Source organism: Desarmillaria tabescens (assembly GCF_030435595.1).
Source record: "Desarmillaria tabescens strain CCBAS 213 chromosome Unknown EV420scaffold_11, whole genome shotgun sequence".
In the NCBI taxonomy this organism is placed as follows: domain Eukaryota; kingdom Fungi; phylum Basidiomycota; class Agaricomycetes; order Agaricales; family Physalacriaceae; genus Desarmillaria; species Desarmillaria tabescens.
The window spans coordinates 833,316-857,759 of NW_026848310.1; the positions used below are offsets into that span (position 1 = coordinate 833,316).

General features: G+C 49.1%; 13 protein-coding genes across 13 annotated transcripts; 5 read left to right on the top strand and 8 right to left on the bottom strand.

Moving 5' to 3' along the window:
* Window positions 1–553: 553 nt before the first annotated feature.
* On the bottom strand, window positions 554–2,404 carry EV420DRAFT_1746576 (uncharacterized protein; the record flags this gene model as incomplete). The annotated part of the gene is made up of 4 exons (XM_060480165.1): window positions 554–1,412; window positions 1,467–2,212; window positions 2,271–2,307; window positions 2,358–2,404. The coding sequence occupies 4 exons, from the start codon at window positions 2,402–2,404 to the stop codon at window positions 554–556; spliced, it is 1,689 nt and encodes a 562-aa protein (XP_060333108.1).
* A 1,964-nt stretch (window positions 2,405–4,368) lies between these two features.
* EV420DRAFT_1640705 (uncharacterized protein) lies at window positions 4,369–5,785 on the bottom strand (the record flags this gene model as incomplete). Its single annotated transcript, XM_060477135.1, has 2 exons — window positions 4,369–5,243; window positions 5,293–5,785. 2 exons carry the CDS (start codon window positions 5,783–5,785, stop codon window positions 4,369–4,371), a joined length of 1,368 nt encoding a protein of 455 aa, XP_060333109.1.
* Window positions 5,786–6,190: 405 nt separating this feature from the next.
* On the bottom strand, window positions 6,191–6,944 carry EV420DRAFT_1530919 (uncharacterized protein). The gene is made up of 3 exons (XM_060472631.1): window positions 6,729–6,944; window positions 6,519–6,678; window positions 6,191–6,470 (listed from the first exon to the last, which is right to left on the bottom strand). The coding sequence occupies exons 1-3, from the start codon at window positions 6,815–6,817 to the stop codon at window positions 6,306–6,308; spliced, it is 414 nt and encodes a 137-aa protein (XP_060333110.1). The 5' UTR covers window positions 6,818–6,944; the 3' UTR covers window positions 6,191–6,305.
* EV420DRAFT_1530922 (uncharacterized protein) lies at window positions 6,945–8,818 on the bottom strand. Its single transcript, XM_060472632.1, has 2 exons — window positions 8,390–8,818; window positions 6,945–8,334 (listed from the first exon to the last, which is right to left on the bottom strand). The coding sequence occupies exons 1-2, from the start codon at window positions 8,811–8,813 to the stop codon at window positions 7,073–7,075; spliced, it is 1,686 nt and encodes a 561-aa protein (XP_060333111.1). The 5' UTR covers window positions 8,814–8,818; the 3' UTR covers window positions 6,945–7,072.
* EV420DRAFT_1530925 (WD40-repeat-containing domain protein) lies at window positions 8,819–10,061 on the top strand. Its single transcript, XM_060472633.1, has 5 exons — window positions 8,819–9,066; window positions 9,122–9,276; window positions 9,332–9,526; window positions 9,574–9,797; window positions 9,847–10,061. Exons 1-5 carry the CDS (start codon window positions 8,840–8,842, stop codon window positions 9,985–9,987), a joined length of 942 nt encoding a protein of 313 aa, XP_060333112.1. The 5' UTR covers window positions 8,819–8,839; the 3' UTR covers window positions 9,988–10,061.
* On the bottom strand, window positions 10,062–10,689 carry EV420DRAFT_1530928 (U6 snRNA-associated Sm-like protein LSm2). Its single transcript, XM_060472634.1, has 5 exons — window positions 10,617–10,689; window positions 10,470–10,567; window positions 10,359–10,419; window positions 10,205–10,307; window positions 10,062–10,154 (listed from the first exon to the last, which is right to left on the bottom strand). The coding sequence occupies exons 1-5, from the start codon at window positions 10,617–10,619 to the stop codon at window positions 10,129–10,131; spliced, it is 291 nt and encodes a 96-aa protein (XP_060333113.1). The 5' UTR covers window positions 10,620–10,689; the 3' UTR covers window positions 10,062–10,128.
* EV420DRAFT_1530935 (fungal-specific transcription factor domain-containing protein) lies at window positions 10,690–14,161 on the top strand. The gene is made up of 16 exons (XM_060472635.1): window positions 10,690–10,820; window positions 10,896–10,918; window positions 10,970–11,013; window positions 11,069–11,101; window positions 11,152–11,179; window positions 11,235–11,520; window positions 11,569–11,580; window positions 11,634–12,200; window positions 12,251–12,260; window positions 12,310–12,510; window positions 12,567–12,598; window positions 12,648–12,843; window positions 12,893–13,084; window positions 13,134–13,147; window positions 13,203–13,334; window positions 13,387–14,161. The coding sequence occupies exons 1-16, from the start codon at window positions 10,752–10,754 to the stop codon at window positions 14,038–14,040; spliced, it is 2,493 nt and encodes an 830-aa protein (XP_060333114.1). The 5' UTR covers window positions 10,690–10,751; the 3' UTR covers window positions 14,041–14,161.
* A 68-nt stretch (window positions 14,162–14,229) lies between these two features.
* On the top strand, window positions 14,230–15,839 carry EV420DRAFT_1530944 (uncharacterized protein). Its single transcript, XM_060472636.1, has 6 exons — window positions 14,230–14,464; window positions 14,518–14,764; window positions 14,813–15,177; window positions 15,229–15,316; window positions 15,366–15,582; window positions 15,638–15,839. The coding sequence occupies exons 1-6, from the start codon at window positions 14,454–14,456 to the stop codon at window positions 15,694–15,696; spliced, it is 987 nt and encodes a 328-aa protein (XP_060333115.1). The 5' UTR covers window positions 14,230–14,453; the 3' UTR covers window positions 15,697–15,839.
* On the top strand, window positions 15,823–16,903 carry EV420DRAFT_1530947 (uncharacterized protein). Its single transcript, XM_060472637.1, has 5 exons — window positions 15,823–16,152; window positions 16,247–16,586; window positions 16,634–16,692; window positions 16,744–16,820; window positions 16,881–16,903. The coding sequence occupies exons 1-4, from the start codon at window positions 15,925–15,927 to the stop codon at window positions 16,753–16,755; spliced, it is 639 nt and encodes a 212-aa protein (XP_060333116.1). The 5' UTR covers window positions 15,823–15,924; the 3' UTR covers window positions 16,756–16,820; window positions 16,881–16,903.
* EV420DRAFT_187132 (uncharacterized protein) lies at window positions 16,724–19,057 on the bottom strand. The gene is made up of 6 exons (XM_060481130.1): window positions 18,756–19,057; window positions 18,477–18,703; window positions 18,334–18,423; window positions 18,052–18,275; window positions 17,819–17,999; window positions 16,724–17,766 (listed from the first exon to the last, which is right to left on the bottom strand). Exons 1-6 carry the CDS (start codon window positions 18,921–18,923, stop codon window positions 16,842–16,844), a joined length of 1,815 nt encoding a protein of 604 aa, XP_060333117.1. The 5' UTR covers window positions 18,924–19,057; the 3' UTR covers window positions 16,724–16,841.
* A 40-nt stretch (window positions 19,058–19,097) lies between these two features.
* On the top strand, window positions 19,098–21,021 carry EV420DRAFT_1530951 (kinase-like domain-containing protein). Its single transcript, XM_060472638.1, has 7 exons — window positions 19,098–19,998; window positions 20,054–20,152; window positions 20,204–20,482; window positions 20,536–20,619; window positions 20,675–20,745; window positions 20,799–20,833; window positions 20,890–21,021. The coding sequence occupies exons 1-7, from the start codon at window positions 19,258–19,260 to the stop codon at window positions 21,009–21,011; spliced, it is 1,431 nt and encodes a 476-aa protein (XP_060333118.1). The 5' UTR covers window positions 19,098–19,257; the 3' UTR covers window positions 21,012–21,021.
* EV420DRAFT_1530952 (uncharacterized protein) lies at window positions 21,022–22,666 on the bottom strand. The gene is made up of 5 exons (XM_060472639.1): window positions 22,503–22,666; window positions 22,027–22,453; window positions 21,630–21,998; window positions 21,474–21,572; window positions 21,022–21,416 (listed from the first exon to the last, which is right to left on the bottom strand). The coding sequence occupies exons 1-5, from the start codon at window positions 22,641–22,643 to the stop codon at window positions 21,115–21,117; spliced, it is 1,338 nt and encodes a 445-aa protein (XP_060333119.1). The 5' UTR covers window positions 22,644–22,666; the 3' UTR covers window positions 21,022–21,114.
* EV420DRAFT_1530957 (carbamoyl phosphate synthase small subunit) lies at window positions 22,647–24,410 on the bottom strand. Its single transcript, XM_060472640.1, has 6 exons — window positions 24,311–24,410; window positions 24,027–24,263; window positions 23,369–23,971; window positions 23,163–23,313; window positions 22,930–23,110; window positions 22,647–22,882 (listed from the first exon to the last, which is right to left on the bottom strand). The coding sequence occupies exons 2-6, from the start codon at window positions 24,208–24,210 to the stop codon at window positions 22,751–22,753; spliced, it is 1,251 nt and encodes a 416-aa protein (XP_060333120.1). The 5' UTR covers window positions 24,211–24,263; window positions 24,311–24,410; the 3' UTR covers window positions 22,647–22,750.
* Between the last annotated feature and the right edge of the window lie 34 nt (window positions 24,411–24,444).

Here is a 24,444-nt window from a genome sequence, read left to right on the forward strand (position 1 = left end):
AGTTGTAAGGGTTTTAAACATCTCCACACCGGTATCTGAGAAACCTCCAAAGACGGTGGAACGGAAGGGGTAGTGGGTAATGAACAAATGCCAGCAAGGAGAGATGCAGAGTGGTGTTAGACGATGGTCGATGGTATACAATGGTGAGGACGTAGAAAAGATATGCTTGTGTCTAGTGATACAGTCTGTGGAAAACGCGATAACATCAAAAGTAGGATGGAGGTGTCCAAGAACCGCACTTCGCACGTTACATTACGGGGGTGGCAAAAGTCCGGACTGGAGCGGCAAATGGTGAAACGAGCGCAAAATCGCAAACACAGCGAAAGTGATGGCGCGGTGTCGGTCGTCTCCCAAGCCCGAGGGAATAACGCACTGTCTATTTGTCGGAGGAATGCAATCCGGCAATTTTGGAGAGGTAGTCATCGCGAAATGTGACAGAGAAAATGCAAGGTAATCCGAATTCCAGTTTTGAGTCTTGATGAGATTCCAGTGAAAACGCCGTGAATGCAAGACAGGTCAGGGTAGCGATGTGACTAGCGCAGGTATACAGCTGCTACCGCGACATGGACGGAGTATGGCCGTGGGGCGTTGAACCGGGACGAGATCCTGCTTTGCCGGCTTTGTTCCCGCCCTCTATCGAATCCTCCGGTCTGGGCTTTGGTACAACACCAGCCAAACCCTTGTACCCATACGGTCTGCCGAACTCCCTCAACATTGCTTGCCCCATTAGACATACCCACCCAAGGCCCTCTCCGCTAAGAGACTGCCCTGGCCAATAAAGTTCACCTTCGTCATCCTCGATGTCGGGCTCGTGCTCATCCGAAAAGGAGAGTGTAGAAAAGACCATCCGAGCGAATGTTTTGGGAAAATGGCGAGCAATTATAGGGAGTGTGAGAGTTTGCTCAGCCATCTTTAGAGAGCCTACAGCCGTACTTATGTTTGAGAAGTGATCTTTCAGTGAGCCAATCAAATGTGTTCCCATCGGTACCGTCACGCTGTTCGCCGCGGTTGCTACATGTGCCGGTATCTGGCCGTTATGATAACGAGAGGGCATAATTCGAGGATGTGGCGCAGGCGCGACCACAACTGGTGCAGGTGGTGGCGCTGCTGAGGCGATAGAAGAAGATCGGCCGTTGGGATTGGGGGTACCATCGTCCCGATTAGTAGGCGTAGAGTTTGCACTGTTTGCAGGTGCTATGCTCGCCGGCGAAGGTAACATTTGAGGGGTACCTTGTTTCTGCGTGGTGACCCCGAGTAGAGATGGGTTGGCACCCTTGGGCATACTCTCTGCTTGGTTAATGGCGCTCTCAACTTCTTTCCTAGCAACGTCGACGGCCTGGGCCAGCTCTTGATCAAGCTGCCGGGGCGAATACGCCACTTTACGTGCGTTAATGAAGCCTTCAATCATGAAGCTATGAACCGCGTCAAGAACCGGGGAGGTTGAGCAGGAGATCGTTGGAGCTTACATTAGTCCGAGAAGAGCCTTTTCTCCATCATTTGAAGCTTCTTCGGTTTGCCACTTTTGCTTGCACCAACTCAAAAAAGCCGTAATGGTGGTCCAGGAATCCACAATGCAGCTACGTTTGTTGTAATCTTTATTCCATAAGGAATAGGTGAAACAGATGAGGGCATCCACAAGTTCGAGTCTTGCGATGAGACCGCCATATTTGTGGTAAGGGGAATTAAGCGGCGGAGGATTGGGGAGCGGTCGATATTCTCTATGTGATGAAGGATATGTAGACCAGAAACGTGCGTCGCCAGAATACTTGAGTTGGCGGCCGGCACTGTGGTATTTGTCGTGTAATTGGTCGAAGTGCCTTGTGGTTGGCCTGCCCCGTTTGGGTCGGCGAACCGGCATGAAACTTGAGACGACATTAAGAGCCTCGGTAGAGGAAGGCGGTGGCGGCGGAGGCAAAGGGAGATCCTCACGCACTTCGCCATCTTCACACGGTTCCGAGCGGGCGGCGGGGTCGACTGGAGGCAAGGGGTTGGATGGACGATTCACCGCTGGTGGCTGGGTCGAGTTCGCGGTGCGAGGTAGTTGAGGATAGGAGCGGCTGGACACTGAGCTCATTCTAGGACGTTTCGACGGCTCTTGGGCGAGCGACGGGTCTGGCTTGCGCTTAGAGCCTGGAGCGGGCGATGACGCCCGGGAAGCTGGTGGCGACGGTGGCAGTGTAGGCGCTAACGGCGTAGCCAGGTCTCCAATCCCCTGCAGCGAAAAGAAGAGAAGATCAGTCTGCAGCCTCTCCAGAGGAAAGTTAACCGACCTCGAGGTACCGTAGCAGTTGCTGTTTCGACCATCTACTGCAATGTCTATCAGATATCTCTTAGCAGGATGAAGCCAGGTTGTATACCGTTTCCGCGAGTGAGGGCGCTGCGAAGTAGAGGCAGAGTGCGCCATGGTGGTAAAAAGCAGAGTGAAGGATCGCTTGAAGGCCGGTGAGCCAGCAGTTCCAAGTTTAGTGTGACGATGTCACGGCTTAGTCGGCTTAGTCACGTTCTACTTTTGGATTAGCAAATTGGGGTCGCTTTTGTCTGAGAGCAGCCGGTGAGTTCTGTGACGGGAAATGAACCTCTAAAAGTAATAATCAGTCCATATAAATGAAGCGAAATTCCCGCTGGTCTTTCTGTCCTCCCTCTCTGTCTCATCTCATCTTCCAGGAAAATGGCCGCCGGTTGCCGCATCGTGGCAGATCCTGGCGTCGTCGTCGTTCCGCCGTTGTAATTTATTATTGTGTTGCACGAGGTCTTGTAAGTCGCTTTTTGATTCGAAACATCATCAACCGACCATTATACATGCCACGACCGTCGTGCGACCATCCTGTGCTCGTTACTGTCTGTTTCACAAAAGGGGGAAATCTAATCTTATCACTGTTTCGATCAGGAACCGGTGCCGGAGGCACAGGTGAATCCCTTTTCCGTTCTATGCAGGGCGAATCTTAATCAGGTTCCAGTAGGATTCACCCGTTTCACCCCAGCAAGCACAAGTGCATAGTGGAAAACTCGAGTCTTCCAGCTGGACCCTTTCTTTCCGACCATTCTCAGCCATTCTGCCGAGTCGACCTTTCCATTCAAATGAATGTTCCATTTGGTGCACCACATGAACATCGAATATGGAGATACGGTTCACCGATTTAGCCATCACCTGACAATTCGGATCACCGCAATTCTGGCCTCCTGGATGTTACCCACCCCATTCCTTTACACGGACAGCCTTTCTCAGACCGACGGAGGCTGCCTCGAACGTTGCCCTAATGGTGTGGAGGGGGCAGGACATCGGTCCAGTCTTCCCATGATCCTTGATCGACGGCCCGGAAACAGTATGGAAACACTATTTCTTCCTTGTGCTTGCCCTCCCTGCTCCCGACGTGTCTCCGAATAGTAACAGGTCAACAAGCTTTATATCATATCTGACGTCCCGTTCGCTCTGTGATTCCCCGAGTCTTGCGCTCTCTAGTCTTGTTGCGGTACTCCGTTCACCGTAGCCGATGTTCTCGGTCGAAAGTGCAGACGCTAGACCATCTCTGGCATCATATCCGTCTGGGCCCTTTTTTGGGTCCTATCAACATGTTTGTTACTTAATAACGTCCACTGACCTCTACTCTTCCATAGGCAATCACAACCCAGAGTACCGTCGCTGGAGTGCTTGACTTATGCTCACCGCAGAATTATGACAGTTCTGCCAAGTTATTTTGAGTCCGCCACGTGAAATTGCAGACTCACACCAGGTTCAAATATGTGTCCCGTTACACGGAACTGTCTCAATAAATGATGCTGAATGCCGGAAAAATACATGGATATTCCGGGAACCTGGCATACGGCTATCGGGCCCCACAGTTGTACAACTTCCAAGGTTCCGAGTGAAACTGTACAATTGATGGCCGTCTGCCATCTGAAGCCTTGACTGCGCAAGATGTATTTCTTTTGATTTTGAGTATACCTTAAAGGCAGACTGAGATGTTCAGTGACAGACATGCCCCTTGCCAAGCCTACAGGCACCGACGAACGGAATCAAAAGTTACGATCACGTGACCATCATAATTGATTCATTTGACGACGCGTCGACGCGTTTCTCTGTTCCAAGTCCATCATTGCAAGGCCGGAACAAAAAGAGGTTCGGAATTCCATTACAACATGTAGAGATATAACAAAGGTTGTACAGATACAAAATACAGGACAGGAATACATGACGAAAGCAGAGCGAGAAAACACTTGGACAGTAAAACGTCACGAACCAGCTAATTAGGTGTATAGTAATGTTGAAAAAACAAGAAAATCCTTTCCGTTCCGTGCTCTTAGATATGATAAAAATGTGTAGGGAGATGCCGCGGACGCTGGAAAAAAGTAAGTGAAGGTCCAGGAAAATCATTTCCGACTACCTCGAACTTCTCGGGCACATGATGCCTTCGAGTTCGTATTCTTCCGTCCCATCTTGACCTGCTCAATCTTTTCAGTCGTATACGGAGAGGGTTTGCTCGTGCGCGCCTGTTGCGTAGCTGAACGACCTTTAGACCGTGTAATCCGGGACGGTACAAACTCTTCCTGGAGATCTGCTTTCACAGGTTCCTCCGTCGCCATGTCTTTGACATTCAGAGACTCAGGCGTCTCGGTAGCTGTTCTGGTGGACGCAACGGACAAAGACCTGTCAGATGCGATGAGGGTCTCAGATGAGATTTGGGAGTTTGATCGGTTTCGAAAGCGAGAGATCGATGAGGAAATAGTGCGAGGGACGGGAGATGGTGACTGCGATAATACTGAAGATGAAGAAGATGAAGTAGATGATGTTGAGACTGATTCTATGGCTGGTACTGGTTTAGCACTGCGACTCTGGCGAGTGCTCGGTCGCTGCGAGGCAGGAGGAGTTTCAAAGATAGATTCGGCAGTCTTTAGTGGACCTGAAGCTTGCAATGTGGTAGAGGAATGGGTTTCTGCTGTATCAGGGGGTGTCACCGCCTTGCGCTGGGCAGACCATCGCGTCTGCATCCTCGGTCGCTTCGTCACTGCTGCCCCTTCGAGATTGACGTCGGCATCTGCAACACCTGAGATGGATTCAATCAGAGGTTCGCGGTGGCGTTTGCGAGTTTGAGGTCCTGAGGGTGCAGTAGCCTGCTTCTGCGCCAGCTGGGAATACCACAGCTTAGAACGGATCACTTCATGCCAACCCTTGGAATGCCAAAGGTACAAAGTAAACATGTCTGGTAGGGCTCCAAAGTATCTAATGAGAGGAGGATTCTTTGCATCTAGAGGAAGAAATGAAGTGATAGTTGCATAACACGCCACACGACTCACTTATGACCCGGTGTGTCAATTCAAGGGTAGCATCGACCTGCTTGCTTCCCCAGAGTAGCCAATGAGCTGGATGTGTAGGCCTGCCGAAGACTGCAAGGGCTACAAGGGCGCGCAAGGTGGTATCTTGAAGCTCCTGCGGCAGCGTCCAACTCGTCTCCGCCAACTTGAGACAGTGCTGAACGAGAGGAAACTCTACAGAGAGAACGTGGTGCTGGCCACTCTTCCAAAGGCCTGGGATATGGGTTGGTTCGTATATGGGGAGTGTATATGATGTGGTGCTGGACGATTGAGAGGGTGCAGAAGTGACAGGCGACATCGACGACATCGTCGGCTTCATCGTACTGCTGGGAGAAGAGGGAGGTTCCTCGGTCGTGATAGGCAAGGGCTCTGAACGAGCAAAGGAGATAGCGAATTTGGTGGTTGATGAAACTGAGAAGGACATGGGGGAGGAGATATCGAAGGTGGAGGGTACCCGGCTGGAGGCAGCGAGCATGATGAACGGAAGAAACAAAGACAATGTGACGCTGCAAAGGCAATGAGACGACGTGAAGGGATGGAGGGTGGCCAGGATGGCGGTGGAGGAAGAAGAAAGTTGAGCCAAGTCAAGGCAGGTGGCGGGGCTATATACCTTTTGGCTTACCGGGCTTGCGGGCTGTATATTGGGCCACGAGGTTTCCTTTTCGGGCACACATCAAAGGCGAAAGACAGAACAAGCACCCCTGGTCTTTGTTTCGTTTGCTCGTTGCCAATGCATTGGAATGATTGCCTTTGTGCTTTGTCTACAGTGGCCTTTGTGGTAGACGGGGCCGACAATAATATTCAAGAAGAATGGTCTTGGTACCCGACGTCCGGGATACAGCATCTCAGATCTGCTTCGATCTCCAGATAATTCAAAGTGCATGTCATTAAATTGTCAGAAAAATCAACGGCAAGCTGAAGCACAGAAACAGCCAGTAAAATTCTTTTCATTATTCTGTGGTACGTGGACAGAGGCGTACTTCGTAATCGCGTGCTCAAGCATTCACGTTCTCGGCCAAAGCTAAGGCTTCGATAGACTTATTCCATATCTCCAAATCAAGGTCCCCCGCCTTTGTTGCAAGTATTGCGCGAAGAAACAAGTGGGGATCAAGAGCTGGCGCGGGAGCAAATGACGGAATCGTCGGTATCGGCATTTCCTCCTGCAAGTCTGTCAGCACGACTATCGCTTAACTTTGCAGCGAACGTACATCACTCTTTTCCAGATGCCCTATCACCATAATTACCCCCAGTCGCTCTCGAACCCATTGACCCGACCAGTGGTCGACACAGAGCGACACATCCACTAGGACGGCAGCGTCACGGTCCAGGAGGATACCAAGTCCTGTGACAGGATCATACGATAGTAATCTCAAGCATCATCAGCTGCAAACTATTTATTACAGGTGTGGTCTACTCACTTGCCCGCCAGACGCAGTTTTCGGCCCACAAGTCTCTCTTCAACAGCCGCCAATTGAGTCGGGGTCGCGGTATCTGGATAAGAGGACATCTCAATATCCAATCAAAATGAAATACATCTGCGAGCGATTTGAACACAATGCCGCGTTCTTGATGCGTTTTACGAAAACGATATTGCTTGAGTAGCGTCGATATTGTTCAGGTCTGGATGATGTTTCGGCCGTGTGCGAGCCGCGGATCCTTTATTCAAATAAGTGATAGATCTAATACAACAGATACTTATATATAAAAAGAGATAGGTATGCAACAAAATTTGAATGGTTAGTTAAGAGGAGAAGTGTTGCATTTACACGTCAAATCTTCGAACAATGATCCCGTCAGGACCAGAAGTAACCACCCTTCGTTCATCAAATACTAACGTTCTCTTGCCACACTCTGGTGGCGACGATTCTGGATCACATACTTTTGCACTAGTGTCCGCCTCTAAATCCCAGACCCACACACTGCCATTCAAACCAAGGCTGACACATCTACCATCAGCCAGAGCTAAAGACGACACTGGGCCTATTTGTCCATGCAGATTCCGCGCGAACGTCAACTTTGGCGGGCTGGATGCGACTGAAGACATCGAAGGTAGTGATAAGCGATATAATTGCAGAGTTGTAGGTGAGTGCATGGGAGACGCAATGTGAGGAGCAGCAGTGAACGGGTGGTTGTTAGGTGATAAGTCTGAGACGCCATCAGCAGGAGCCAGGACTACCCATTTACCATCAGTCTGTGTATCTGCTATAGATGATACCTTCCGGCTCCATTGCTCCCGGATGGAGCGAAGTTTACGCTCGTCGATCCATCCTGAGGGTATATCAAACGACCGAGTCGTTCGCGTAGACACAACTGTCATAGGCTCGGTATCAAGGGCCAGAGCCGATGAACGTGAGATATCAGACGTCGAATATCTGTGTCCCGAGATGACGACTTCTGTGGCGCCAACAGACCAATGAGCCGGGTATACTGGTATGGCATAAGCCATGACCAGCTTATATGTTGACGGTGAGGGGGTAGATAAAACCAGAGACGTAGGTGGAAAGGAAGTGAACGACGTGAGCGTCTGAGTATGGATTACGGTATCATTCGAAAGGTCATAGATGGAAAGAGAAAAATCTTGTGATAGGGAGATGAGTAGTGGATGGTGGTACACAGCTTGGATAATTGGGCAAGTCCGCGTCGTACGTGTAGCAGGGACATAGGTTAGCTTGGTTACTGATCCAACAAGATGTGTGGGGTGAATATGGTATATTGTGAATTCTCCAGTCGAGAGAAAAGCAGCAAGATGCACCCGACCTGACAAGGGAGATGATTGGTCCAGACAGAGTGCCGTAATTCTGTTCGGTACGCTGCTACGAGAGGATCTGCAGAACAAGGTGTGAGTGACACCTGAAGCTGCTCTGAGGTGAATTTCTGGGGTCAGAGACTCTCGTGACGATGCAATGATGGTCAGAGGCCCTGCCAATAGTATATGTGTCCGCTCGTCATGAGAATAGTTGGCCTCCAAGTGAGATGAGGAGGGAAGGACAGGAATGTCGCTAAACTGCTCCACTAAACACCGGCCTTGGTAGGTTGATGTAAATCCAGACTTTGCATCGATGTGCGAGACCTTGCATACCTGTTCGCCAGTTGGAGCTTATGCGAAACATCCATTTCCAGTCCTTCAGGTCGTCTATCTTGGCTCGACCGGGCAAAGATCTGACTTCGCGACCGTCAGCCCTGCCGATAAAGCCCCTGGCGCCGCGCAGACGTGGACGGCCATAGACGCGGAGGTAGAGAATCCTCCATAACTCATTGTCTGCGGCAAGTCTGCACCAAGTTCTGCTGGTGGACTGGGTAGCGCAAAGATCGACCCAGGAAAGATGGGAAAAGATGCAGAGAATGAGTTCGTCGTATAGGGCAGTTTCGAATGTCAGCCTGGGCTTCGAAGAGGGATATGAATTTTCAGAATTTATACCGCGGAGACACTTGGACGGCGGCAGAGGTGCAGGTGAGAGACGGTGTTTGGTCATGGTGGTAAGAGGCAAAGTCACATCCGTCATGAGTCTAGCTTGTACTATAGCTCCCAATGGCTCCCTCTCGAGGCTCTCAAGCTCCTCAGGCTCTGGCACGGACACTCCACGTTACCCTCGATAGCCATAAGGGACCCGTCAACGTCGCTCGCTACGCAAAAGGCAGCGCGAAATACATTCTTACTGGCGGCCAAGACCGTACAGTCCGACTCTGGAACGCCAATCTGGGGACAGAAATAAAAGCTTTCACCTCCCATGGTTACGAAGTTCTATCCATTACAGTGTCTGTGTCACTTCGTTCAGCTCAAATGTTTTGTTGTCTGAACGGTATGTAACAGCGCTCACGACAATGCAAAGTTCGCTTCCTCCGGTGGGGACCGCTCGGTATTCGTATGGGATGTTGCTACTGGAGTGACTACTCGAAGGCTAGCCGGGCATATGGGCAAGATTCATGTCGTCGAATTCAATGAGGATGCGAGCGTCGTTGCTGGCGGTTCGTTCTTCGCAGACTGTATGCTATGATGATTAATATTCATCTCCTTGTACAGGATCCTTTGACTCTACAGTGCGCTTGTGGGACCTGAGGGCGCAATCTCGTCGAGCCATTCAAGTTCTGGAGGAGGCTAAAGATGCGGTTCAAACAATTTCCATCGACTCAACCACTATCACTACTGGATCTGTCGATGGACATGTTCGAACTTACGACTTGCGTAAGGGAGAACTACGCTCTGATTTCATAGGCCGTAAGCATCGTGTCTACTGATATACGCTAATTCTTAGACCGTTGCAGAACCTGTAACATCGGTCGTAGCTACGCAAGACGGCCAAACACTTCTCGTAACGACATTGGATTCACATCTGCGGCTGATGGATATGACCTCAGGGAAAATGCTGAACGACTTTACTGGGCACACCAATGTGTCATATCGCTGTCGTGGATGCTTTGGACATGGCGAGGCTTCTGTGATATGCGGAGACGAGAAAGGAATGGTGTGGGCATGGGATCTTGTAGATGTTCGTCTGACTCTGCAAGATTGCGACTATCGAGCTCACATGTTCCCAGGCAAAACTCCTCCAACCGAATCCTCCTCCGAAAGTGCACGAGAAGGTCATTACGTGGACTGAACATCATCCAAGCGGCGAGGGGGAAATGATTACAGCCAGCGCTGATGGAACGTGTAAGGTATGGCGCCATCCGGAGTGAGGTCGGTTCTTGGGACCTTGGAGGTTCACGACCACCGCCAGTAGCAGTATAACAGTGCAAAAGTGCAAATAGTATAGCACACTCTATAACATACACTAGCATGAAAAACCGAATCGTAAGTACTTGCATCTAGAACTGGCACTACCGTTTGGCTTGCGCCTGAGCTTCTGCAAGAATCTGAGAATCAGTAGTGTGGCCGGTAAAAGATATATCGAACCTCGTCGTGTCGCATCTTCAAGCAATTGGGTATCAACATTTTCCCCTGGAAGCTGCACATAACGAACGACAGAGCCACGTATAAAACAGTTTTTCACTGCCATCTGCAAGCAGCGCGTCAAAATTGAGAGCATAGCGTCCGAAGAGCGACACACCATGTGTGGATGTCTAGCTGGATCCAAGACCTGAATGTTATCCAAACGAATGTTTAAAAACCTAAGTCGCTGTTCCTCATTGTCTGAACTTCCGACACGAGGGAGACGCACTGGTCAACAGATTTGAGTACACCAGTTATTGAGAGATCATTCTTGAGCTCGACGGTGACTTGCTGGTCGGTCAAGGTCTTGAATACAGAGAAAATGAGCTGTTTTCTGGTCAGCAGGAAGGATCGTTGTGCCAGTAGAGACACTTGCCATTGTTGTGGAGGAAATACAAAGACAAGTCAGTGAGATAAGATCAGATCTATTTGCGGTATGTAATCTGTCTTAGTCGCTTACGACCAACGTTGATCTCTAGATTTATCCTTGGCGCCATATTGGACAGTTAATATGGCACCGGGAGTCTATTCACAGCTATCCAACCAAGAGAAGATTGATATACGACGGATCCGTGGTCAGGTAGGTTGGCCGTTTTCAGAACCGAGGTTGACCTCGAAATTTCGTGACTCAGGCTGCTGACCATGAATCTTCTAGCTGTCTTGTGCTGAATGTCGTAGGTGCGAAGTTCTCGGTCGCCAATGCGGTCCTGATTTACTCACACTTGCTAGACTAAAACTAAAATGCGATAAACATGTCCCTTGTGCCTCGTGCGGTAAGCGACCTCAACATCAGTTCAGAGAGCCGACGCTCAAATATTTCCCTTCCAGTTCGCAGGGGTTGTGAATCAATATGCCCAACAGGTCCATCTCATGCTGCGTACTACATAAGCCGGGCTCACGTTTTATTCCAGGAACACTGTCAAATTGTTCCGGGAAAAAGTACGTCCGTCTCAACCATCTACTACTAGTACACGACACTAAGCACCAAAAACAGATTGGTCATATCCGAAACTGGTACACTACATCAGAAAGTAGAAGAAATGGGGCAACGGATACAAGAATTAGAGGAGGCATTGCGCGATTTTCAGGCTTCAACTTCAACAGAACCGCATCCGCTTTTGCGGCAAGAACTGCTGGTAATTAAATATCCGCCCGGAATGGCTCTTCCTTCTACGCAGACCCCAGATAATACAACTATGGAATTATCGGACGCTCTGGGCACGCTCACTATAGGCGATCATGGAGACGCTAAGTACTTTGGCCACTCCGCGGGCACAGAGGTATGCTGAATCCCCTTCCGTAAACGTAGTTTTGACCACATGCCTTAGAGCTTGTTGTTAGCAAGTCATTCTTTCGAGGTACACTAAAGCACACGTTAACTGTTATGTTGTAGGCTGGTGCTGAAATGCAGGGTAGCTCCATAGACAACTCTGTACGAGTGATTCACCGGCTGTCACCCAATTTTCCTCTGGACAATTCATCCGGATGGGACATCGAACAATCCCTAGAAATACTTTACGGCTTTCTTCCTTCAAAACATCGTGCTTGGAGCTTGTGTGAAACTTTCCATGAGCATGGCATCGCGGGGAACCTAATCATGGAGCGAAGTGAAATTATTGCTGAGCTCCTTACTCCAATCTATCGGTATCTGGGAGATGGAAAGCAACATCGCCAAGGGAAACCCCCGCCTTTGTCTTGCCATAAACTGGCTGTCTTATTCTTGGTATTCGGGTTGGGTGCCCTGGTTGATTTAACTCTTCCGCCGTATAACACTGAGGCTGATAATTACTTTGACCTTGGTTGTGCTGCGCTGAACCTCCACCACATATTCAAGAACCCCGAGATGGCAACTGTACAGGCTGTTTCGCTCATGGCTGTGTACGTTTCGCATGGCGGCCGGAGATTTTCCGTGGATGGAGCCTGGACTTTAACTTCTATGGCTGCCAAGTTGGCACAAAGCGTTAGCGTTTTTCTTGTCGATTGAAATTCCACTGACGTTTGTCCTCAAAGCTCGGTCTTCGTAAGTTGTCGTTCCCAGTAGAGCCATGCTTCTGATCGTGTTTCTGAAGATCGGGAAAGTTCACAATGGACAATGGATGCGAAGACGCTAAACAAAAGGAGAAAAATATTTTGGGAGGTTTTCTACATAGACACCTTCATGAGTCTAACTCTTGGGCGCCCTCCGTCAATTCGCCTCAGTTACGTCAACTGCCAATTCCCGATAGACGACGAAGAGACTCTTGATAATGATGGCAACCGCTTACCGGGATGTGGGTTTATCTCGTCTTCTAGTTTCGAGCTACCTTTCAATCGCAGTATTCAACAGATAGTCGATATAGATATGACTTTACAAAAAAGGTAGCACTATTGCTCTTCAATCGTTGCATCCAGCTCATATTTTGGCCAGATCGTCGCCAAAGTTGTCGAACTTGTCCTTGGTGCAAAACCGCCGTCCTATCAGACCATTCTTGAATTGGACAAAGAGTTCCGCCAAATGCGCCTTCCACATCATATCAGTGCAAAAAAAAACCGAAAATTGGAAGAGCTGTCTACACCTTCTGAATATATGCGTGGACACTTTCTTTCGCGGTTACGAGCAATGAGTAAGTTGTGTGAACTTTGTATTCCGGCTGTCCTCATCTTTTGGGTCAGCTGGACTGTATATACATCGGCCGTTCTTTGTTCAGGCCATACTGGGCCATCCTGCAGATCCGTTGTGCAGTCCATTCGCGGCGTCGTATCTTGCCGCCTACCGGTGCGCTTCCGGCATCATCCAGTTCAATGTCAAGCACTTTGCAAAATTTCCGTTGTTATTGATGCGCTGGTGGACTATCTGGAGTGGATGTAAGTCTCGTTTTTCCGTTCGGTAGACCTTACTGATCCCCCGTCGTAGTATTTTCCGCCGCTGTATGTTTCTTCGTTAGACTTGCCGGCTGTGCTCTGCTTACCGTAACTCCCGCAGGTTGTTGTAGCAACTATAGCCACAAGAGCCCCACCCTCACCGATGGCATCAAAGGCATTCGCTGATCTAGGCCTGGTCGTTGATTTGTTTGAGAAAGGTGCTCTTCATTCAGTGCGAGCACGCAGCGGTCTGGTATAGTCAATCTATTCTATTCATTCCTTCATTTTTCTAATCAATTTTACAGACAATACTTCGACCGCTACGCGATAAAGCAGTTTCTATCTTTTCTCAGAGACAAGATCCCAGTGCCTCCAATTTTCCAGATGACTCTAATGAGTCTAATGCTGCTGCCGACCTCGAATTAGAAATATTTGGTGGACACACCAAAGTTATCGTTAGCAAAATGCTTTCACAAAGGCGCACATTCAAGGCAGCCGAGCCACCCACATCTATGATGGATTCCACACCAGATCCGAGTTCGATGCCGGACGAGTCGCTTGTCGATTATGTGATCTCACATATAGGCGATCATACGCTTTACCAATCTGACGATATTCCATCTGCGACATACACGTCTAACCCATTTAGTTCCATCCCTACAACGTACAATGACCCTCTTCAGGACCCCTCATTCGAGAGCATGGATTTCTCCATGCATCCAACACCACCGTTCTTTCAGCAGCAGGAGCAAGTCGATAACCCGACTATGTCGTCTTTTTTATCCATGAATCCGGATAACACAAGCGACTCATCGCTTATGCAGCTGTTGGACTTCATGCCCCCTTTCGACAACACTCAATCCGATGCACGGATGTCTGATGAGCATAATGACTGGTCCTCTTTCATGCCAGAGCCACCTACGATGGATGTTCCAACACCGAACTTTTATGATATGTAGAGGCAGGTCATAGTGTTATATTGCATTCATACATTCATTGTTGTGTATTATCATCCATTATTTTACTTCAATAGCAGCATTTATAGAACCGTTGTTCTTGTAAAGTCAGCTGCTGAGGGTGTCGGTTTACGAAAGCCGCTGTGACTTGAAGTACATTTGTCAACGGACGAAATAAAGATCGTGTCCATGTGCATAACCCGGTGTTCTGTACCGATAAGCGTGTTCTACCCATGCAACGACCAAGAGTTTGGGAAGAAACACCGAGTGACTACCGGTACCGTTAACCAGGTCGGCCCCGTTGACCGCCGCCGGGGAGTAACTTCAATTTGATCCGGCAAAATTCGTTAGTCAACTACCTCCCACTCCTCCCTCCCTCCCTTCTTCGCTTTCCCTTGCAGCAACATTCGACTGGCATGGATATCTCGTGAGCATACATGTCTAGTATTCTTTATTCCTCGCCGACGTTTCACTCTTCAGCTCGATTCTCCAGGGCGGGTACCACCATCCACTGCCTCGATCATGGCAAGGCCGGCGCCAGCTCACAAAGTCGATGCTCATGTATCCCATCTTCATAACGGATGACCCGGATGCGAGCGAAGTTATTGAGAGTCTACCGGGACAGAAGCGATGGGGAGTAAACAAACTGGAGGAATTCCTGGGGCCATTGGTCAAGAAAGGTCTCCAGAGCGTGATTCTCTTCGGAGTACCGATGAAATGTATCAAGGTGCGCTTTGTTTATTCATACATATACCAGTTCTCATGGTTACTATAGGATGGAAGGGGAACACCAGCAGATGATCCAACTGGACCCGTCATTCTTGCCATCAAAAAACTTCGCGAACTGTTTCCCTCTCTTTACATCGCCTGCGACGTCTGTCTATGCGAGTATACGAGCCACGGTCACTGTGGTCTGCTCCACGATGATGGTACCATCAACACCGCCCCTTCTGTGGACCGTATTGCCGAGGTCGCCGTCAACTACGCAAAAGCCGGCGCCCACTGCGTAGCGCCCAGTGACATGATGGACGGCCGTATCAAGGGCATAAAACAAGGTCTCATTGACGCCGGACTAGGGAACAAGTGCACTCTGATGGCCTACTCCGCCAAATTCGCCAGCGCATTGTACGGTCCTTTCCGGTGGGCATGATATTCAAAGTCGCGTCAGACCCTGGTCTAACGCGCCCTTAGAGACGCCGCAGGCAGCGCACCTTCTTTTGGAGATCGAAAATGCTACCAGCTACCACCGTCTGCCCGAGGACTTGCCCGACGAGCTATCGTGAGACACAAAACTATTCTCTCCTAGTCATTCATTGACCATGGTATAGCAACGCGACGCTACGGAGGGTGCCGACATTATAATGGTTAAACCAGCTCTTCCGTACCTCGATATCATTGCCGATGCCGCTCAACTTGCCCCAGACCATCCCCTGGCTTGCTACCAGGTAAGTGGAGAGTTTGCGATGGTCGTCGCTGGGGCAAATGCCGGAGTATATGACCTCCGAACGATGGCCTTTGAATCCGTGGATAGTATGATTCGTGCTGGTGCGTACTTGACGGTGCTCAGTGACTACACGGTATTGATGACCTGCCTCTCCAGGTGCAACACTTATTTTAACTTACTTTACACCTGAGTTTTTGGACTGGCTGGAAAATTAGAAGAGAATGATTGTGATATTTTTTAAAAAACGTTGTTTGTAGAAATGTAGTGAGTATAATACCAAAATTGATTTCGTTGTACCGGGTTTTCGGTCCGGAATCCGAACTCCGGATCATGCGACGTGGTTCTCCTTCTACGATTACCGTCATCATGGCAGACATACGGATATCAGCCTTCATTGCGGTAACGTCCGTCGTTTTCCTAGCGACCGCATATTCTGTCATCCTATGGACACCTATATCGACACCTCGGATCCTCTACTTTCTCATCTTCCTCACCCCTTGGGCCAGTCCATCTATTGGGCAACCAAGTCCAACTTTTTGAACGTGTATTTTATCAAGTACGCTTGGGGATGGACGTCTGCTGCGTTTCTTTTTTTGTGGGCTACCAGCAGCCCAGACACGAGGACAGCTTCCCGGATGCTCAAATGGGTTACCGAGACGGCGGCATGGCTCGTGTTCACCAGCTGGTTTTTCGGGCCCGCCCTGCTAGATCGTGCCATTCTTGCGTCTGGCGGCGACTGTTTCAGTTTCGCTTCCTTCTGGCGAGACAATGACGGTCCCTCATGACTTTTGCTTCACCAAGTCGACTTTGACATCTGCCGAGACCCACCTATTCTCTGCGTCATTCGTTGCCCCTCCAGGGTGGGAAGGGAAGCCGAGATTGAGGAAGGGCCATGATGTTTCTGGCCACATCTTTCTCCTAACCATGTCCGTCCTTTTCCTGGCCGACCAACTTCGCCCATCCCTTCGTCATTCGTTTGCCCACTGGTCTACAATACACAAATGCGCCGTCGCGGCAAACATAGCCCTAATTGCGACATGGCTTTTCGCTAGTGCTACAACGAGTGTTTATTTCCACTCGCCTTTTGAGAAATTTACGGGATGTGGTATGTCTTCAGGTCTTTGACGCCCTCTGTGCTGACATATTGGCTAGTACTTGGCGTAATAACATTTGGTATCACCCAAATACCATCTCTGATGAAGGCGAATACGGTGCGCACGGAAAAGCTGCATTCGAGTTAGACTGTTCAATCGTAGTATTAGAAGGACGACTAGCGCAGTGGATACCAGCAATAATGTCTATAGATTCGTTATCAATGCCCGCATTCGCCGTACAAATAGTGCGCAAGTTCTCTATCTGATCAAAAAGTCCACCAAGATACCAATGTCCAAAATAACAGCGAAGGCCATATAATACTAAGGGCGTCCGCGAACGTACTCAACAATACACCCCTTCGCGAAAGAAAAGCGTCTGAATTCCGTCCTTCAACTAACAATGCCAGGATGCCACGGAATCTACCCCAAGATAGCGTAGGCAAACGGATAGTTATCCGTCTCCGCCTTCCAAGCAAAACAAAAGTCCATGACCATGACCAGCGGGGTGTATGATGAGAGAAAGGTTTTGAGCTCGACGGTGATTCGAACTCGGAAGAGGTATGGTAATCAGCGGTAGCGACAGAGTGCTCCGGAGACCACTCGTCATGCATGAGGCGAGTATCTCTTGTAGCGTATTGTACAGGGAACATCGGATCCTCTTCTTCTCTATCCTGCGGATAGTATAATGGAGAATGCAAAGGCGTTCCCTGTGGATCAGGATGTGACGCGGTGCGAAAAGTTGGCCCAGCGGCAGAAGTAGGTGTCCTTAGCGCGGAAGGCAGAGAGCCCGTAGGACTTATAGGAATCCAAGCGTGTGATGGCGACGGGCTAGCAGGATGCGTTCCGGCTGATATTGAAATTGGAGGTAGGTGCAGCTTCATTCGACGTCGTCTAGCCACATTGAAAACAACAAGTCCGATGAAACTGAGGAGTATCAGAGGGAGATAGACATGGCTGTATATACCATTCTGATCAGGAAGAGTGCATGAGGCGTCTGCATACGATGATTTATTCTTTGATAAAGCGACTGAGGGATCGGAAAGGGAGAGTAACTGAAATCCTGGATATTCAATATGCCTTGCCATGGAAAAGGATTTAATGGTGATTTCTGGGATATCATTTTTATGTTCGGCTTCGCGATCTGGAGAAGGGAGTTTATGCTTGTAGTCGCAATAATCACGATTGTCTCCGCTATTCGAGCAGTTAGATTGGGAACTTTCTACTGATGAGGCGAACAACTGACCTGTAGACAACGATAGGCTGTAAGGTCTTTAGTAGGAAAGAAGTAGTTTGCTTTCCAAAAGTGTTTTGATAGCCATGACCGGCTCCTCTACGAATAGAACCCTTTTCTCTTAGAGGACCGCAGGATGCGGAGTCCGGTCGGGCCAGCGGAATATGCGTGAATAACACGACGGGGCTGGAATCTAAAGCACACACTTGAGCATCTGTAATTGTCGCCAAGAACTACTACTCTACCTATAACGACAGACTTGACGAATTCCAGCGGGCCTTCGGGAACGGGGTCCCAACGATCATACGGGATGCCTTCAGCGGACCGTTGGTAGTCTTCATCTACCAAACCAGGAGCATCAAGAAACAAGAATTGATGACCCCGTATGGTTGCTTGGTGATTGAAAGGTCCAAATGTCATAAAGTAGTTCTGCCGGACCTTCTTAGACAGCGCGCGGGAAACGCCCATGCTGTAGGTGCAACCATCAGTCACTGGTGCGAAAGAGCTGACAGAATGAATTTACGCACCCGACGTCGTTATTCCCAGGCACATAATGAACTGCAATTGAGCTGTCGAGAGAGAACACAGACCGAAACTTGTCAAAATATTGTTTGTACCTGCAAGCGCGTTCGGTTAGATGAGAATGACAAGATTTAATGAAGAAGCTCACTCTTTCTCTGATCGAACATGCTTTCCACTAGCAAGCATGTCACCGAGGAATATAACTATGTCGGGCTTGAAATGGGCAGCTACGTTCCAGTTCTTCTTTAGGTTCAAGTCGAATATAAGTTGGCGAAGAGAGCCTAACCACGAGGTCTCTTCATAGAATATCGATGGGTGCCTAACCTGAGGATCAGATATTATCATGACATGGGTGGGTCTCTCCTTGGAACGCGCCTTGGAAACAAAATCAGTAGAATGGAATGGTTGAACTATGCTGAATACCGACCAGTGAAGAGTCAGGCCATCTGCAGGAGGCCAAACTCCAAAAGTAAACTCCAAAGTCGCCCCAGAAAATAACAATCGCCCAGAAAAGCCTCAAGCCATTGACGAGAACTGGGCGTGTCAAACGCAGGTGGGTCGAAGACCTGAGCTGTCTGCGTTCCTTGAGACCCATTAGCTATCCGAGACTTTCTACGCTGTCTCCTACCGCCAGCTGTACGGCGAGTATTGTGGGATAGCACCAATAAAGTGGACAAGGTACGCCGGAAAATCGTTCAGCTCGACAACGTGTCTTCGAGTTGTCAAAAGAAATACCGGCCATTTGATCCTGTTTGGCACTTCTTGTCTTCTCACCGGCTATCACCCTAATTATAGCAATCCTTAACGAACGTTATTGTTACCGTTCGGATTCTGTTCCTTTGTTCGACCAGGTTAGGACAATAATCGAAGGATATGCGCCTCCTGTTTCGATATGATATGAGATTCCTCGTATTTCCTTCCTGCTACTCATGACTGCCAAATTCTTCAATTTTATGCGCCGCAAGATAGAGGCCCAGCCCACAGCGTTGACTGCCGACGGTGATTTCTCTGATGTCGACTACCCCCGTGGCCCCATTTCTCCCGTTGACATGCGCTCTGTCCATGTCGCCAGCGAGGCGGACAGTAATGATGCTCTGGATCACTGGGAACCCGAACTTGCACAAGAATCGAATCGTAATTTCCTAGAGCCAGTCGTGTTTACATCCACCTCTATGAGGATACCGCCATTTCTAATGGAGACAGACCGATTGCCAACGGAGACCGCTCCATCGCCTCCGAGTTCTCATCCTTTGCCGACGTCAGACCAAGGCCAGGCCGCGCTCAAACCGCCACCATTAGAGTCAAGGCCGCTTTCGATTCGCGATCGGGTCCCCGTCTCGTCTAAGCGACAACTCCATTCCCAAGAATGCATACCACCAGTAACGTTCAATGACAGACGTTACACGTTCAAATACGAACTCGGTTCAGGACTGTACTCTCGCGTACTATATGCCAACAGAACGAAATCCCACGGAGATCCAAAACCCGTAGCGGTCAAGGTCTTCCATAAGAGCAGGCTCTCATCCGATGGACAAACAGTGCATAAACTAAAATCGGAACGCGTTGTCGATGAAAGAAACATCCTGGAACAAATCACTCGCGAGCGTCTACCTTTCCTGGGGAAAATATCTGCATCTTTTCAAGATGAAAATTTTGTTTATCTGGTCATGGTGAATAATTTGTCTACCTGCCATATTTGTTTATGCTTCAACTGACATCACCCAGCCATTATGTATGGAATCACTTCAAAACAGGCTGAATGATTTGTGTAAAAGAGACCTCCCAATGCAACGGGATCAGCTTCTACTATATGCCGCGGAGCTCGTATGTTTGTCTTCATCTTCTTCGTTTTCGTCTCTAACTCTCCCCTCGTAGCTGATTGCATTAGAGGGGCTGCATGGCCTAGGGTACTACCATTTGGACATAAAACCTGCGAACATCATGATATCCGGGACGGGTCATATACAGTTAGTCGACTTTGGCATTAGCATGCCTGCCAGCAACGCTCTTGGCCATATCTACTACGACGAAATCGTAGGCACCCAGGACTGGATGGCTCCTGAAATTATGACGACGCGGCCGTTCTCCGGGTCTGCTGCCGATATATGGTGTTATGGTCTCGTATTATTCTCTATGTTCCAGTGCCCTCACAACGTGCGTTGGTTGTATTATATTCTTGTAAGTTGACCTAACTCGTGGTTTACTAGATCATCTTCCATAACGACCCACGTCATCGGATAGACATATGCCAGAAAATAACACCGGCTGCAAGAGATCTAGTCTTCTCACGTGTAGGTTGCTCTTGATACTATAATGTGGGCGAAGCTGCTTAACTATTTCTTGAAGCTTCTTGTACAAACACCCAAAGACCGATACAGTCTTCAGCAAATAAAAACCCATAAATTTTTTGAGGACGTGTGAGTAACGATATTCCAACTGTCCTTGATTGGCAATTGAGACAGATCTTCAGAGATTTCACGCTCATCAAAGAGAAGAGAATATACCGTAGGTTCTACATTCTCACTGCATGCGCCCCTTCTGATTCTTAACTGTCAATGTAGCACTATACCGACCAAGGAAAGTGAGAAGGAGGGTCAACAGGCCTTTTGTACCAGTCCCAAACTTAACGATGTCGGTCGATCCACCGCTACTAGCAGCTGGTATACCTTATGCTGATAGATAATAATTGTACACTCCCAAGAATAGTTCGTTTTATGTAGAATCCATATTGTAATCATGATTGTAAAGATTCGTGGCACATCCCATTCAAACTAATCAACAGCCATTTACTCCCAATCGCTATCACCATCATCAGACGAATCAATAGCTTTCTTACCACTAGTCTTCGTTTCGCTTGCATTGCCCGATGATAGAAGATCATAGCTCTCTTCGCTGCTCTCTCTGGGACTCGTCGTTGCAGGTGTATGTGTCTGTGAAGGCGGTACAGAAGTGTTCGCCACAAGTAGTTGCCCTTTGGGGTGTATCGTACCCTCAGAGGACTGTAGGGCATCTGCTTTCGCAGCGCCACTTGGAGCCTCATCGTCGTCGTCATCTTCCCAGCTGAAATCATCTTCGTTGTCCATCGACCCTGGAGAATTAGAACTGGTAAAGAAGTCGATACCTATGGGATCTGAATGTCGCTTACTTCGAATCAAGGCCTGTCGTTTCTTTTCTTCGCGTGCAATTTGATGCGCACGGAAGAAGAACCTTGTCCAGAACGTTTCTCTTGTCATTTCTGACGGCACTGAACGATGGAGCGGCGTCAAGAGAAATGTGGATACTGGAATGAGTGTTGACTTGCCTAAAGTATCTTCATTAGCCTTTAACCCTGCACCGTCGACCGGATCTTGGAGAGCGGCAGTGATCTTGTCCTTCCATTCTTCGTTATCAATGCCACGCTCCTTGCTGCTGACATCGGAAGCAAGCCACTGAGCATACTCCTCCTTCGAACCTTGATCAACGTCTGGGTCGCGTCTGATAATTTCGGAGTCGTGCTTGAGTCTCTTGAGAAGAGCTTCGGCTCTGGTAGCAACGGCACGCTGACTAGTTGCCTTCCCCTTCCCCTTGTCGGCGCTGCTGCCGCTAGTTTCTGAAGGATCTGCTGGAAGCATCCACATATCTGACCCATCCCATATTAGACCGCTGCTATTCGACTCCTCTGGAGGAATGACTTTAACAGGCATCCCTTAGCACGTCACTGGCCTCCTTGATGGCCTCTTTGAGCAAGGCCTCGCTCTTGTGTACATACTCCTCCGCTTGAGACCGTGTGACGCCTTGAACTCGCTGGAACTCGTTGGAGAGAGTCGCCCGTAGCTGGACAAAGTCAATGTTCTCGGAGGCATGCTTCAATGATTCTGGGATATGGTCCTGTACTGTCGCAACGATGCTGGGAGGAAGAGCTGCCTGCATGCGAGAGAATAGATTCTGAGAGGAAGTGGACGACGATGCAGGCTGTTCACGATCTATCGGCGTAGAGGCTGACGGCGTCGTCTCTGATTCGCCTTCGGTTGGTGATTCAGTCTCGACTGTGCTTGGCTCGGTACTGGTAAACTTGTTCAGCTCCTTCTGCGCCTGGGTGACGACTTGTGAGAAATCTTTCTTCGCCGTCTCGATGGCAGTCTGACTCTGCCGGATGTGGTTCAAGTTGAGCAATGGTAGAGAACAGCGAGAGTACCTGTTTCCGAAATCCACCCCAGAAACGATTCAGCTGGCCGATGACCTGAGTGACTTCTTCATTGAGGCTCTGTTCGGGCTGCCTAGGTGGTGGCGTGCTGGTCCCTGCAGCAGAAATATCGTATGGGTCAAGGAAGTTCATTATGGTTGTGGTCAGGGTGTCATTTCACATTCGTTACGATAATATCATGTGACGTAAGGGAGAATACAGGGTATAATTATTCCAAAAGTTGTATCTAACTTTCAAGCTCAAGCAGCAACAGCAACACGTTGCGGCTCAACCATTGTTCCAAGCCGAGCAGGCTTTATATCATGACCGAAGGCTGTCTCCTGAAATTGCATCTTGTGCGCGCGGCACTCGGTAACGAAGTCGGTAAACATCTGATAGAATGTCAGGATAGACGTTGTGTCTGAGAGGAAAGAAGTACCTCGATTGTATCCAAAGGTCCCCCAGCACTTTCGGGATGGAACTGTACGCCCCACACCTTTTTACCGGATTCCTTGGTTGACTTGATCCCTTCGACTGAAGAATCATTGCAGTTGATGAAGAATGGCTCCCAGCCCTGAGGGAAAGGATCCTGTAGCTTGAGAGCGTACTGATGATTTTGGCTGTTGAGGGGAGTTAGCAAGGATTAGTAATGATCGTGACAACGAAGCGAACCTAGTAACATAAACTCTCCCTGCCTTGATAGATCCCGCTGAGGCCAAGGCAAGCACAGGTTGATTGTGCCCACGATTGCCAAATGTCATCCTGTAAGCATCCAAACCAGCTGCCATCCCGATGACTTGGTGACCCATACAGATACCGAAAACTGGTTTATCCCATTCCTGAAGCGTCTTTCGAAGCTTCAACGCCTGCTTCCATACAATGTGCAGGATCACCTGGTCCATTTGTCAAAAATAATCCGTCGTACTGATCCCGGACAGCGTTGAAATCGTAGTTCCAAGGAAGAACAGTGACGGCAGCATCACGGCGTACCAATGAACGCAAGATGTTGGCCTTGGCGCCAAAATCTAGGACTGCAATTTTGATAGAGCCGGTGGGGTTGAGGACATAGGGAGTTTTCGTCGAGATCTGGTCGACCAGATTCTCGGCCGTCGGGTCCCAGTATTCTTCAGCGGTTGGAGGGGGGAGGGATACGTCGGGCCCAACGGCAAGTCTGCCCAAGGTTGTGCCTTGGTCACGAAGCAGCCGCGTAATGGCACGGGTGTCGATACCGGTGATGCCGGGAACGTCGTAACGTTTGCACCACGACGCAAGGGATTCCACGGCAGAGTGGTGAGAAAATTGTTCAGCAACATCTCCGACTACAATAGCGGAGCATTGTATTCCCTTGGACTCGAGCACCACACCAACATCTCGAGAGTCAGACGGCGCAGTGTTATCGGGAACACCATAGTTTCCGATGAGGGGGGTGGTAAAGACGAGTATCTGTCCTCGATAGGAGGGGTCTGTCATGGACTCAGTGTCTAAAGAAATGCATAGTGAATAACCATCCGAACCAAATGAGATGAAAAAACACACAAGAAGTAATGGAGGTGGAGAAGACAGTCTCCCCAAAAACACTCCTAGGAGCGCCAAAAGAACGTCCATGGAATGATTGTCCTGTTTTAAGATGAATTGACGCGGGTATTGTCGATATAGGCCCGACTTGAGTAGCAAAACCTCGATGAAGTCGAGGGAGATGGAGAATGTATCGAGACAGCATGACGGCGGATGTTTCAATGCGCCAAAAGAGAAAATACGAGGTCGCTCAAATAACTGAAAAGCAAGTTAGGATATGAAAACAAGAACTGAATCGGCCTTACTCGTCGCGCGTGTTCTGCGTGAAGAGCATCAACTGGAGAGAGATGCAATACTCAGTGGTAGTCTATGTGTAACCAACTTCTGGACGTGAGACGAAATTTTTATGATGCGGCTGCTGACAAAGCTGCCCCATGTG

Excerpts from the sequence above, each read along its gene's own strand:
- EV420DRAFT_1530919 (XM_060472631.1), bottom strand. The coding sequence starts at position 6,817 with ATGTCCTCTTATCCAGATACCGCGACCCCGACTCAATTGGCGGCTGTT. Across the intron at positions 6,679-6,728 it reads AAACTGCGTCTGGCGGGCAA|ATTACTATCGTATGATCCTG; the intron begins GTGAGTAGACCA and ends ATGATGCTTGAG. Across the intron at positions 6,471-6,518 it reads GGCATCTGGAAAAGAGTGAT|GAGGAAATGCCGATACCGAC; the intron begins GTACGTTCGCTG and ends ACAGACTTGCAG.
- EV420DRAFT_1530922 (XM_060472632.1), bottom strand. The coding sequence starts at position 8,813 with ATGACGGATGTGACTTTGCCTCTTACCACCATGACCAAACACCGTCTC. Across the intron at positions 8,335-8,389 it reads AAGCTCCAACTGGCGAACAG|GCCGGTGTTTAGTGGAGCAG; the intron begins GTATGCAAGGTC and ends CAACCTACCAAG.
- EV420DRAFT_1530925 (XM_060472633.1), top strand. The coding sequence starts at position 8,840 with ATGGCTCCCTCTCGAGGCTCTCAAGCTCCTCAGGCTCTGGCACGGACA. Across the intron at positions 9,277-9,331 it reads TGCGAGCGTCGTTGCTGGCG|GATCCTTTGACTCTACAGTG; the intron begins GTTCGTTCTTCG and ends CTCCTTGTACAG. Across the intron at positions 9,798-9,846 it reads GGGCATGGGATCTTGTAGAT|GCAAAACTCCTCCAACCGAA; the intron begins GTTCGTCTGACT and ends ACATGTTCCCAG.
- EV420DRAFT_1530928 (XM_060472634.1), bottom strand. Across the intron at positions 10,420-10,469 it reads GTACTCAAATCTGTTGACCA|GTTTTTAAACATTCGTTTGG; the intron begins GTGCGTCTCCCT and ends ACAGCGACTTAG. Across the intron at positions 10,155-10,204 it reads TGAAGATGCGACACGACGAG|AAGCTCAGGCGCAAGCCAAA; the intron begins GTTCGATATATC and ends AGATTCTTGCAG.
- EV420DRAFT_1530935 (XM_060472635.1), top strand. The coding sequence starts at position 10,752 with ATGGCACCGGGAGTCTATTCACAGCTATCCAACCAAGAGAAGATTGAT. Across the intron at positions 10,919-10,969 it reads TCTTGTGCTGAATGTCGTAG|ACTAAAACTAAAATGCGATA; the intron begins GTGCGAAGTTCT and ends CACACTTGCTAG. Across the intron at positions 12,599-12,647 it reads GATATGACTTTACAAAAAAG|ATCGTCGCCAAAGTTGTCGA; the intron begins GTAGCACTATTG and ends TATTTTGGCCAG.
- EV420DRAFT_1530944 (XM_060472636.1), top strand. Across the intron at positions 14,765-14,812 it reads TACCGATGAAATGTATCAAG|GATGGAAGGGGAACACCAGC; the intron begins GTGCGCTTTGTT and ends TGGTTACTATAG. Across the intron at positions 15,178-15,228 it reads GCATTGTACGGTCCTTTCCG|AGACGCCGCAGGCAGCGCAC; the intron begins GTGGGCATGATA and ends ACGCGCCCTTAG.
- EV420DRAFT_1530947 (XM_060472637.1), top strand. The coding sequence starts at position 15,925 with ATGGACACCTATATCGACACCTCGGATCCTCTACTTTCTCATCTTCCT. Across the intron at positions 16,153-16,246 it reads CCGAGACGGCGGCATGGCTC|ACAATGACGGTCCCTCATGA; the intron begins GTGTTCACCAGC and ends CCTTCTGGCGAG. Across the intron at positions 16,587-16,633 it reads TGAGAAATTTACGGGATGTG|TACTTGGCGTAATAACATTT; the intron begins GTATGTCTTCAG and ends CATATTGGCTAG.
- EV420DRAFT_187132 (XM_060481130.1), bottom strand. The coding sequence starts at position 18,923 with ATGGGTCTCAAGGAACGCAGACAGCTCAGGTCTTCGACCCACCTGCGT. Across the intron at positions 18,704-18,755 it reads GATGGCCTGACTCTTCACTG|GCGCGTTCCAAGGAGAGACC; the intron begins GTCGGTATTCAG and ends TTTGTTTCCAAG. Across the intron at positions 18,424-18,476 it reads CATGTTCGATCAGAGAAAGA|GTACAAACAATATTTTGACA; the intron begins GTGAGCTTCTTC and ends ACGCGCTTGCAG.
- EV420DRAFT_1530951 (XM_060472638.1), top strand. The coding sequence starts at position 19,258 with ATGACTGCCAAATTCTTCAATTTTATGCGCCGCAAGATAGAGGCCCAG. Across the intron at positions 20,153-20,203 it reads TACTATATGCCGCGGAGCTC|CTGATTGCATTAGAGGGGCT; the intron begins GTATGTTTGTCT and ends CTCCCCTCGTAG. Across the intron at positions 20,834-20,889 it reads CAAAGAGAAGAGAATATACC|CACTATACCGACCAAGGAAA; the intron begins GTAGGTTCTACA and ends CTGTCAATGTAG.
- EV420DRAFT_1530952 (XM_060472639.1), bottom strand. The coding sequence starts at position 22,643 with ATGAACTTCCTTGACCCATACGATATTTCTGCTGCAGGGACCAGCACG. Across the intron at positions 21,999-22,026 it reads AGAGGCCATCAAGGAGGCCA|TCATTCCTCCAGAGGAGTCG; the intron begins GTGACGTGCTAA and ends TGCCTGTTAAAG. Across the intron at positions 21,573-21,629 it reads GGCTAATGAAGATACTTTAG|TGCCGTCAGAAATGACAAGA; the intron begins GCAAGTCAACAC and ends TCCATCGTTCAG.
- EV420DRAFT_1530957 (XM_060472640.1), bottom strand. The coding sequence starts at position 24,210 with ATGCTGTCTCGATACATTCTCCATCTCCCTCGACTTCATCGAGGTTTT. Across the intron at positions 23,314-23,368 it reads ACCAGGTGATCCTGCACATT|TTTTCGGTATCTGTATGGGT; the intron begins GTATGGAAGCAG and ends GGGATAAACCAG. Across the intron at positions 22,883-22,929 it reads GACCTTTGGATACAATCGAG|ATGTTTACCGACTTCGTTAC; the intron begins GTACTTCTTTCC and ends ACATTCTATCAG.